The sequence below is a fragment of the Phasianus colchicus genome, chromosome Z (genome assembly GCF_987193195.1).
Source record: "Phasianus colchicus chromosome Z, bPhaCol1.hap1.1, whole genome shotgun sequence".
Classification (NCBI taxonomy): Eukaryota; Metazoa; Chordata; class Aves; order Galliformes; family Phasianidae; genus Phasianus; species Phasianus colchicus.
In genome coordinates, this window is record NC_143476.1 from 21,591,712 (window position 1) to 21,603,819 (window position 12,108).

Sequence of the window (12,108 nt, forward strand, 5' to 3'; positions counted from 1 at the left end):
AAGAAAAAATGTTTCTTCATTGAGATGGTGTAAAACAGTAAGAGTCACTTAAAATGCAAAAAATTATTGATGTCAGCGGAACAAAGAGGGAAATATCTGAAATGATTTTAGCACAATACTACATGACACTGTAAACAAATATTCACGTAGTATGGAGAAAAACAGGACTGAAGTAAAACAACAACATCACAAAGACATGAAATTTAAGACATGAACTAGCTAATGCAGCAAAAGCAGAGCAGTTATCCGAAAAGATCATACAGTTTCAAGTTTTACAATAGCTTTCTCAAAAACTTAATCTGTTCCAGACAGGATACATTCTTGTAACAAGAAACAAAGTAAATATTTGAGCTGAAAATAACTTCTTCAGATTTCAGTACATTGGCAGAGCAACTCTAATCGTATTCACTCCCTTAAGGATATGCAGCTCAAGACAGTTTGGGCATGCATTAGGATAAGAAGAGAATAAGATTTAACAAATTCCAGACCTGTGTTTCTGTGCATGTTGTTATCAGTTCTTTAACAACATTCTTTGATGAGAGACCTTACTGTGCTTTAATTTGGGTCTCTGCAATTATTTTGTACTCTATGGGTCTTCATCTTTGCATCCTATGCTCAGAAAGGTCAGTAATCTGTAATACTTAAATTAAAATGGCTTCCAAAGTTTTGAGTCACATACCTGATTTCTGGTCCAGTAAATATGCATTAATGCAATGGGTAAAGTTGCACCTGTTAGTTGTGTAGGTGAGAGGAATATCCCAGAGATAACTACAAAGAGAAGCATATATTATGCACAATTTATTATTTGTCTTGAAGGTTACTGTGTTTTGGTTCTTAATTTAAGCATTTAATACATTAAAATTACACTGCATGCTGCATAATAAAGTATAAATAACATTCATATAATCTGAATATGATAGAAGAAAACACATACAGCTTTTTTAAAAATTATTATTCCTATCACGTTGAGAAAATTTCCTAGTACTTATTTCTTAGTTCCAGCATGCTAAGTACCTTGCCCAAAGTAATGTGGACAGAAAATCTTCAGCTGTATCAGAAATTCAGCCAGTACTATTTTCAGTTCAGTCTAGTGTTTCTTTCTTCCTGTTTCATTAAAAACAAACAACAAAAAACCCAACAAAACAATTCAGGTTGATTCAAATACAAGACTCAGATTTCAAATCGTGGTAATAGAAACCATAATTGACTGCACATCACCAGTACTGACCCAAGTGAACTGCAAACTGAACAAATAAATGCTAACAACTAAAGATGATTGGGATGCGTTTATTTAGAGAAAATTTAACTTTAAGTGAGGCAAAACAAATTGTAGATACACATCCTATTTGACAGGAGGTCCTTCCATGAATGACTCACATGGAGCACTCATCAAAAACTTTCCATGCACTTCCCAAACTGATATCCACCAGACACAGAATGACAATCAAGCCCAACAATCTTTCCCTTCCAACCATAAACTGTTTTTTTTTTCTTCCTCTCCAAAAAAACAAAACACAGCCCTGTAACTTTCAGCATCTCAAGAGACAAATTCCTTCCATGGGTTTGATTATGGAAGAAGATGCAAATAATTTAGTTCTTATTAAGACTTCACATAACTGTATAAAATCAACAAATTCTCTAAAAAGATTCTAGCTTATGATACTTCATTTTGCTACAAAATACAGTTAATTTTCATGATAAGACATATTTGCAATAAATTCACTTTTACAATTAACAGCAGCCTCACCTTTGCTTCTTCAGAACTTATGTATGTACTTTTATTTTTTGGTACAGTAAGAATTGCCTGTAGTCTATTCAGCCATTTGCTGTCAAGCACTAGAGCCATCTTAAAAATTTTTAAGCCAAGAAAGCTTTGATTGTGGTTTTATACTTTACTGTAACAAGGCACAAAATGCACAACAAACACTGACAAAAAGGAAAAGCAGCTCTACATCTCTAAAGAAAGGGAAATCAGCATCTTGTAGAGACTTCTGCAATGCAGCCTTTTTCAGTTTCTCATTAATTTTTTTCTCACACATCATCTCCTGAAAGATATCTTTACCTGTGAGGTTAGGCTTTGGATATCAAATAAACTAAGCAGTGCATTCTACCATTTACCACAACTCATCAAGCCATGCTTAAAAGCTTCAGAAAACAAGAAACAGCTTACAAAGGAAGCCCACAGAATATTAACAGTTGCTTAGGTAGAAATAGGCATATATCATCAATTATTTTTCCAGTGCAGATATTAGATGTACGTCCTGTGCTAAATTATCTTATTATCTCATTATTAATTGTATTGTTGTTATTATTATGTTATTATTATTGTAAGAACGCCAGGAGGCCTCCATGGATCAACACGGAGCTCCTGCACTTCAGCGCAAAAAGAAAGTCCATAGGGAGTGGAAGCAGGAATGGGTTACCATTATCGGTATTCCACATCATAGCATCAAGTAGTGCACTGGGAGTTAAAGAGTTAGTGCTGCAGTTCTGGGTATCTGTCCCAGAAGAGAAGACCTACGTACCCCAGAGGACTTTGTGTTTAGAGAGAAGATATAATCCCTGGCAAGGTCACTTGATGTGCATTTTTTCCTTTTCGATCATCAGGCTCTCCTCCCTGCTGCTCGTCCCAACTGCACACCCTGCCTCAGCATTAGTGTAAGGCTTTTCAGGTTTTTTTGAACCCTCTTTCTCTCATTTAATTTGATTCATTAGCTTCAATTTTAATTATATAGTATTATATTGTATTATAGTGAGTTATCTTGTATTTTGACATCTTATTTAGTAAATTAGTCTGTTCCTCCTCGTTGCCACTTGTTTTGTTTTGGGGCCCATCTCTCTACCCTTTTTCCCTCATCCCTCCACCCTGTCACAGAACAGGGCCAAATCAGCCCATAAACCATTGACAGGCCCTCAACACAAGTACTCAAGCTGTTGGAGAAAGTCCAGAGGAGTGCCTCAAAGATGACCACAGGGCTGGCGCGTCTCCCCTATGAGGACAGGCTGAGAGAGTTGGAGCTCTTCAGCCTGGAGAAGAGAAGGCTCCAGGGCAAACTTAGAACGGCCTTTCAGTACCTGCAGGGAACCTACAGGAAAGCTGAGGATGGACTTTTAATAAGAGTATGTAGTGACAGGATAAGGGGAAATGGCTTTATCTGGAAGAGGGCCGATTTAGACTAGATATTAGAAAACTATTCTTCAGTATGAAGGAAGTGAGACACTGGAAGAGGTTGCCTAGGAAGGTTGCGAATGCCCCCTCCAGGGAGGTGCTCAAAGCCAGGCTGGATGGGGCTTGCCTGTAGCAGGGGGATCCTGCTACCCTGCCCAAACCATTCTGTGCTTCTTTTTTCTCAAGTAGTAAAAACATAGAGCCCAAAAACACAAATAAGAAAGGTACAAGACAAAAGATACTGCAAATAGATTTTAATGGACAGAAAGTAGTAAGAATGTAATTACCTTGTGTCTGATGTCCAATTATCTGGTTCCACACGATATGAAAATTTTTCCTGATGTAATGAGATGATCTTTCCCTTTCGGTTAACAGTCACTAAAGGAAATCCTTTATGCAGAACCCAAGTTTTCATTAACTTTTTTACATCTAGTGTTCCATTGGTGATCTTAAAAAAAAAAAAAAAAACACCATACAATAACAAGAACATGGCAAAACAGGAATACAAGTTTTCAAATCTCTCTGTTTAACTTACCAAGTTGCACTACTCTATAGTGCTTTGACACTGAGTGCGTAAATTTCACAAGCAAGAATCTAGGGGAAAAAATCTATTTTATTTTCCAAAGTAGAATAAATCCTAAGCAAGTAGTGAAAAGAGAAATTGGAATCTTCATATAGATAAACTGGTATGCTGAGAAAATAGAGACAAGAACATTACAGAAAAGAAAGTTATGGAAGCTCCCCATACCTAACTTGTTGTCCCCACTTGCCCTGACACTGTAATTGATATTACAGTATTTTGTGCATGTTTCAGACTAAAGACCTTTTCAAAATTCTGAAATGAGTATTAGAAATGTAATTAAGGTTATGATGTTTGTATTACAAAATGATAAATTCACCCTTTATACTAAGCATTCTCTTGTAGGATTTCTCTTTTTTTTTTTTTCTTTTCTCCTCACTAGTAACCCACTTTACCAGCCTTTGTATAGCCTAACCCCTAACCTATCCCAAATTTTCAACATTTGTTTGTAACCGTAACATCACCACTGCAGGACAAATACTTTATAATGTCTACATACTGCTGCTTCTCTACTAGCAAAGATGTTCATCCAACCCTAAAAAGACAATACGACCTCTAACAGTACATTTTAAGTGGAGCTAATTATGGAAGCATCATACACCTTTCACCAACTCATGTTGTCTCTTTGTCTGGGTACCCTCATCAGCATCTTACTGCTCGCCTTATGGATTCAAGTTATCTATTCACACCAACATTTAGCATTTTCTTGTTATAAGCTGGAAAGGAGGAGGCTGAGGAGGAGCCTCGATGTCTATAAATACTTGAAGGGAGAGTGTGAAGAGGACAAAGCCAGGCTCTTTCCTGTGGGGCCCAGAGCCAGGAGAGAAGACAGTGGGTATAAACTGGCACACAGGAGCTTTTCTCTGAACACCAAGCAGCACTTTTGCAGTATGCAGGTGGCACAGCAGTGGCAGAGGTTGCCCAGAGAGGTGGTTGAGTCTTCTACTTGGAGACCTTCAAAAGCCACCTAGATATGGTCGTGGACAACCTGCTCTAGGTGTCCTTGCTAGAGCAGGGGGAGGAGTAGAAGGACCCAGAGCTCCCTTTCAACCTCAGCCCGTCTGCAAAAGCAATGAGAGATTTAGAATGTCTAGATTTTACTGTTATCCAACTGTTTGAGTACAAATGGCAGAGAATCTGAAAGACTATCTAAAAAAGTAAGAGAAAAATCACAATTCAAGGTGCAAAAAGAAAAATATGAAGAGAACTTCCATGGAAATGGAAAATGAATACAGAGATAGTACATCTCAGAAAATTCAAAGTTGGTATTTCTCAGGGAAGCAACAGATAAAAGGCCCAGCTGTAAACAAACTCACTGCAATACCAGACTAGTCAAGCTAAACACTGAGCCTTCCAAAAAGAGACACATAAATGAGTGTACATGAAATGCAGGATAAGTCAAAACACAAAATTAACAGTATTAACACTTACAGTATTAATACTTACAAAAAAAAAAAATGTAAAAAACCCCACTGTGAGCACATCACAGGAAGGTACCTTCTGGCAGATAAAGCTATCAGTAGGAACTTGGTAACTATTAAATAAGCCCCAGATACAAAGTTTTGTTTGTCATTCAAGTAACAAATAAACTCTTGAGTTCTGAGGTTAGATGTTACTAAGTTGGTTGGAGGCAATTTACTTAACAATATTAATAGAGGCAGATACAGCAATCCCAGCACTGTTAATAATTAGTTTTGACTCTTAAAGATGATGACTGAATTTCAATGGACTGAAAAATGAGGCCTGCTGAGTTCACAGAAAAGCTAAAGTTGCCCCAAAGACAAACAGCAGGGCTATAACAAAACAAAGACTAAAACTGAGTTATTTCTGGAGACACGGATACAGACTAAGAGAGAAATCTTACATCTTGAGAATGGCCCCTTTTCCATGCTGGAAAAGCAGTGAAGCCCTGCCTCACGCAGATCAGATGCAAAGCATCTGTTGGGGTCACTCCATGCTGTAGGTACTATTGCCCACCTCACAGGGCACTCTCTACAAATGCATGACTGAGGGGTGTTGGTTGGAGGTTGCTTTTTCCACTATGTGTAACAGATACTCCTAGAGAGCTCTGTTCTGTTCCTATAACTGAGCATCTTGAAGCTAAGATATCCAGCAGCTTGTTCCTGTTGGGATCCCTTCTTTTGCTGCTGTGAATCAGCATTTTCTCTCCTTCATCAGGCCCTCTCTCCCATACCAGGCATAGCCACCTTCCTGCCCTCCAATTCCAGAGTGGCAGAACTTGGCTACCAACAATCCTGCTTTCCTACAGCCCCAGCTCTCTTTGCAGAAACAGACATTGCCACCGACACAAAGTTCCACAAGGACAGAGCATTCCAAGATGCAAATATTTAGACAGACTTAAGATTCAGCTCCTTTATGAAAGAAAAGTTTTGTCCTGCATTTAAGATGACTAATTTTAGTCTGTCTATAACACACTAACAGTGTAACTCTAGAAAGAGCGCATGTGTATATATATATACACATGATGCTGGGTTTTCCATAGGTTGGATATAGCAGTGCATACCCACTTACAGCACCCTTCTGGGATACTAGTAAATAGAGTCCTAAAAGCTACAGCACTTTCTGTATTTATACGACCAGAGTGTGCTGCATCTCTTGATCTGGAGTGTGCTGGATCTCTTGATCACAGCCTCCCTCTGTGCTTCTGGGAAGTGGACAAGAAAGGCCTCTGTGGACAGCGGCTCTAACCCACAAAGTGCTGTGAGGTAGGAAAGAGTTGAACTGCATAAGCACAAGTTGCAGGGGGAATTCCTCATGCGTCGCTCATAGCTCATTGCTGGGCCCAGCATCCCAGCACAGCAGTGAGCAGGGGAGTGCCTTTGGACAAAGCCTCAACCAGAAGCACCAGACAGAACTATGTTAAGACAGAGTATTTATTTGCAGCATATTGTCTTATTTCTTTCACAAACAAATATATAACCCAAAATGCACAACGCAATCTGAGAAGTGAAAAACAAAACACAAAAGCATAGTAATAAAGATGAGTACCTCATTCATGCTGTCCCACAAGTCATCACTCTGGGCAGATCCATACTTGTGATTATGCAAATATATCTCAACACCAGCTTGAAAAACATCTTTAGTGAGATAATGCTTCAGCATCATTAGAAGAGAAGCTCCCTTTGGAGAGAGAAAAAAAAAAGGTAAATTACTGTAACAGAACTCAGTGAAGAATATGCACACAATAGCTCATCCATTGCACACACACACAAAAAAAAATCAGAAAATAGCAAGTTTTATCCCAAATTTTATTTTTCATTTAATCCCAAAATTTATTTTATCATCAAAATAATTATCTTAACACACAGCTACTTTGGATATTTTCAAATACTTCATAAACTTCATATACAGTCAAAAAAAGGTCTAAAACCATTTGAATTTTTTCCCCAGGTACTTTGGAAAAATAAATTTTTGTGTATCTGAAAGGCTCCACATACAGTTACAAAGCAGGACAGTAATACTATTTCCTCCCCCTCCCCAGTTTACTATATCTACAAAATAACATTTTCTAACTGACAAGTCTCTCCAGGCTGACATTCTTCATTAGCAATATTCTTCTGCATGGTAGTGAACTGCACTCAAAAGACAGTGTTTGACATTTGTATGATTTTCATCTGTATCAAAAGTTCCCTGAGAGCTGAGCAGTTCCAGTTTCCAAGTAGACAGGAATGTTAGACGTAAAGGTATTTTTTGTTATTATAGACACATCACATCCACTACTAAACAGTTACCTGAGGACTTGTACACTGGACTGCTAAATATAAATTAGCAGCCATTCATCACAAAAAGGTAACAGTGCACTATTGGTACTATTTTAGAGTATGCATCAACAAACATTAAAAGGCAGATTTTCATGAGAACATGTATAGTTTTCTCACACTCTAAATTCTAGTCTGGGAATTCAAGTAACATCTTGCCTGAACGTGAAGGTTGCCTGAACTCTGTTGATCTAATTCTTCACTGAACTGTAGGAATACCCCCTCACTAACAATTTTGAAAACATGGTCATTATTTTGCCTATAACAAAAATCTATACTTAAGTTTTACTTCTTTGTATTACTGTCAAACAGTTCCAAGACTGCAGTAATGGTAAGTGGACTGTTGTCCCATTGACACATTACTGATAGTCTGTAAAACAACCAGGCTAAAATAATTTTACATGTCAATTTCTACTTCAAACAATAAAATTCATCTGTGTCAGATTGTAGGATAGCAATACAGTAAAACAAAGCAACTTTTGTACACAGTAGCAGCCACACCCATAAGACTGCAAACTATAACACTGCAAATGTCTTTGCATTCCAAGTGCCAAGAGTATTAGCAAAGTAAGGCACAGAGTCAAGAGCACTGGAATACAAAGACTATCTTACAGTAAGCAATAGTGTTCCCTAGTTTCTTACTAGACAAAAAAGTACAAGCACATACAGATACGTGGTGCTGAAAAAATAACAGCTAATCCAAAAGAGATGTTAAGATTTCCACCTGAAATACTAGTACAAGGGATACAATACATAAAACCTAAGATACCTAAGACATATAAGTAAAAAATTCAACAAAGAAAGGTATTTGCTCTCTCCAAGTAAGACACTGTGAAGCTTTGAAAAAGGGAAAAGGGAGAAAGGGAAAAGGGAAAAGGAAGAAACTTCTCACATATTTCTCACTACAAATTAGAAATGAATATAAGGTATTTGAAGAAAAACAGGATACGACATAAACTCAAGTCTCCAGTTCTGCAAGGCCCTAGAATACTAATTTAAAAAAGCAAGCTGTATAAGAAAGGAAACATAGGTGCCTTTTTCTCACTCTTTTCTATAAAGCCAGTTATCAGAAACAGGATATATGTGCAGCTGGTCATTTGTCTTACCCACTAGATCCCTTCTTACATCTTCGTAACTTAACTTTGTACTGAAACAAGCACCATACAGAAGCGTGTTGAGTAAGCACAAAAATTCTTTTTTTTTCCCCCTCATTAAAAGCCAGTTGCTCATAAGCATCACTGAATGGTACCAGAGGTAGCCCCAAATGACTGCCTGTACATGTCTACTTACACATAATCCTATATTCATGCTTACAATAGGTAATACATCACTTTCTAATTATTTCTACATATTTTATGTTACCTTGATGTAAGAGAGTGCATCAAACATTTCTTCGATTTGCTCTGATGACTGGACAGCAGAAGAGACTGGATGTGAAGAATTCAAGGAATCCTTCATCATAGCCTTGAATATAAGGTTTAGGAAATCTTCATCCTAGAAGATGAACTTTTTTTTAGTGTCTGAGAAGCTGGAACATACACAAGTAGAATAGTAAAACTCATCTTTGCCTCAGTCTTCCAATAGTCTGATATAGCACTGCTCGCCTTTCTGTCAGTGGAGGCAATAAAAGATGGTCAGAATCTGCATTCATGAAATCTGCTCCTTCCCTGACATATTTCAGCAGTAAAATCTACCTCCACCATTTAATCATCATCCAGACCCTTAAGCGCTCATCTCAGTAATATATATGCAGCACTACTGAAAACAAACATACCTAATAAACAAATAATTGTGAGCTCAATTTCAGATTCAGCTCAACAATGTTTTCAGTTCATTTGCAGGAAAGAAAATAGAAAAACATGATTTCTGTAGAATATTCTAATGTTAAAAGTCTGAAGTCTACAGCATCATGTTATTCATAATTTTGTTAATGTAAACATCTTACCACAGGATCCTAGCACCAAAGTGTCTTCCTTCTTTCCTTCTAGATGAAGGATATTTGAATTTAATACATTGTTAGCATAATGGAACAACCCCAAAAGCTAACTTTTAAACTACTTTTAAAGAAGCTGACTGCATTCATATTTGTCCACTTCATTTCTGTGCAACTTCACCAAACAATTATCTGTACAGTTTCTGTATAGAAGGAGTGGATCTTAATGGCTTTCTGGAAAAACAGAAAAGACCTGTATAATGAGATAATCAAGATATCCTTTATAGTTGAACATTTAAAGCTATTCTCTTTGAGTGAAGAATTTGGAGTGGATTTTTGTGTTCAACAAAACACTTTTTTTGGCATCACCAAGTGGTGGAACAATGTGTGCAAAGGTACCCTGTCAGGCACCTCTCAGAAGTAACTACTCCAACAGTAAATGTGATCTTGTTAAAACAGTAGCCTAGGCTTTTTTGGCCCTCCTTTCAAACACTTACTTGCCCCAAAAGCAGAATGTCTTTGGAAACATACTTCTAGTGGTCAAACACAACAACCAAGGTAAGTCAAATAAAAAAAAAAAATTAAACATTCAGTTCCAAAACATAAATCTACTGAACAAAGTTAGGAACCCAAGCTTCTTAACGCACTAACAATTATGAATTAAGCACAGAGAACTCACGCGTAGTTACAGGATACTGACAAGGACACAACCCTGCCCATGGAGAAAGACAATACCAGCCAACAATGTACATTCAGTATAAAGACTGTAAATTAGTATTTGGTATGTATACAAATCTACTCCCTTTGACAGCTGATATTTTGCAGAACATTTTTAACCTACATATAACACAGGTACACTAGTACCAAAATAAAAAAGGCCCACATAACAAAAAGAAAGACAAAAACAAAAAACACATCTAATATAATGAAATACAGTGTGAAACTGGAGATACAAGTGGTGCTCAAAGTGAACTTCAAATTATCAGTCCTTCATAGTCAGCATGAAAAAAATAGATCTTACCAAAGGTGTAGTAAGCGTAAGTAAGAAAGAACTTACTGAATGTAATTCTGGAAAAATCTCCTCCATCGCAAAGTACTCCATGAAAGTGGCAAATCCTTCATTCAGCCAGAGATCATTCCACCACTCCATAGTTACTAGATTGCCAAACCACTATGAAAGATTAATAGCATAATTATTTTTTCTGAAATAAAATCCAATGAGTATAGTGACACTCCACTCCTCCTCAACTTTATTTTGTGGCAAAAGTTTCTTCACAATATCAGTAATGCTTTTGCATGAAAAACTCTGTAAATATACCTCCACTGTATTCCACTAGAAAACCCCACCAAATCTAAATAACGACCTCTGACATCTACCTGATGGGCAAGCTCATGAGCTATCACTGCAGTTATTAGCTTTTTATCCCCTGCAGAAGAAGCATTATTGTCAAACAAGAGTGTTGTTTCTCGGAAGGTGATCAAGCCCCAGTTTTCCATTGCACCAGACTGAAAATCAGGAATTGCTACGAGATCTGCAAAAGATTTGAAAGAAACTGTTGAAAACAGCTAGAGTTAAAGCAGCTCTCTATTTCAAGTCTGTCTATTCTACTTCATAATCCATAAAAAAACCTCATTATTTAAATTCTGCAGTGTGAGCATGTGCTGGCATTTCAAGAGCAGAGGCCCTACGGATTTATAGCCACGTTTCTTCAGCAGTATTTTATACAGACAACTTAAAGCATTACACAGACACTGCCTATAGATACTGTATGCACACAAGCAAACAGGAAACACAGCTGACACTTCTGAAGGCAACATCATCCAAAGACTAGGAATTTTCCATTTTCCTGTCAAAGCTCCAGTACAATGAATTACTTCTTTCATGTCACACAAAACTGTAAGTAATCCAGTGTCAAAAGATTAGAAATATTTTCTGGCTTGCAATTCAATTAATGTTTGCATTCTGTAAACCATATTGTGAATTTTTAAAATAGTTTTTAAGGAACCTTATTTCAGGGATATTTTATAATATTTTTTTAAAAGGAAGAATGAAAATATTTGAGAGGAATTACTGTTCCCCTTCACTTCTCAGAATTGATTAGGGTTCCTTTTTATGCTTAAAAAAGTTCAAAAGAACTTACCTAATTTTTCAAGAGGGTAATTTATTAAAAAGTACTTTTCATAAAATTCTAGAAGTTTCACTGTTGTGTTTAGAGCATACTCTACTTGGTTTATATGCTGCGGTATGGCATGGACAGATACCTAGACCAAACAGACAAGAGTAAAGATGTTGAAACTTAACAGCTTTAAAGAAACTTACATAAATTCAAGTGGTCAAAACTTTCTGAAATAGATACAACAGATGCAAGTTACAATAAGTGGTTATAAAGCTGTGCTTAAAGATCAGATTCCTTTGCTAGAGTTTATTCACTAGTCAAAATATACAGACCATTCAACTGACAATGTGTATACAAGAACAATTCAAGGCTGACACCTTTAAGGAAGATACTCAGGAAGAGTCTGTACAAACAGAAATTGATCCATTTTCCCCTTTTATTCTCTCTATTAACTGATCTTCCTTGCATACTTCAATGAATCTGTAAGTTAGGCTACCAGTATGAAAACACTAGAATCATCTGCAAGAAAT

The 12,108-nt window shown here is 36.9% G+C and overlaps 1 protein-coding gene across 2 annotated transcripts in view; it reads right to left on the reverse strand.

Annotated features, from left to right (window-relative positions):
• LNPEP (leucyl and cystinyl aminopeptidase) overlaps positions 1-12,108 on the reverse strand; it is a 51,196-nt gene that overhangs the window by 12,086 nt on the left and 27,002 nt on the right. For both annotated transcript variants that reach the window (XM_031609042.2, XM_090130670.1), the window contains exons 5-11: positions 11,603-11,723; positions 10,839-10,993; positions 10,519-10,632; positions 8,891-9,022; positions 6,759-6,890; positions 3,457-3,617; positions 680-768 (exon numbers count right to left, since the gene is read on the reverse strand). In XM_031609042.2, coding sequence (XP_031464902.2) covers positions 680-768; positions 3,457-3,617; positions 6,759-6,890; positions 8,891-9,022; positions 10,519-10,632; positions 10,839-10,993; positions 11,603-11,723 — 904 coding nt within the window. The remainder of the gene's footprint in view (positions 1-679; positions 769-3,456; positions 3,618-6,758; positions 6,891-8,890; positions 9,023-10,518; positions 10,633-10,838; positions 10,994-11,602; positions 11,724-12,108) is intronic.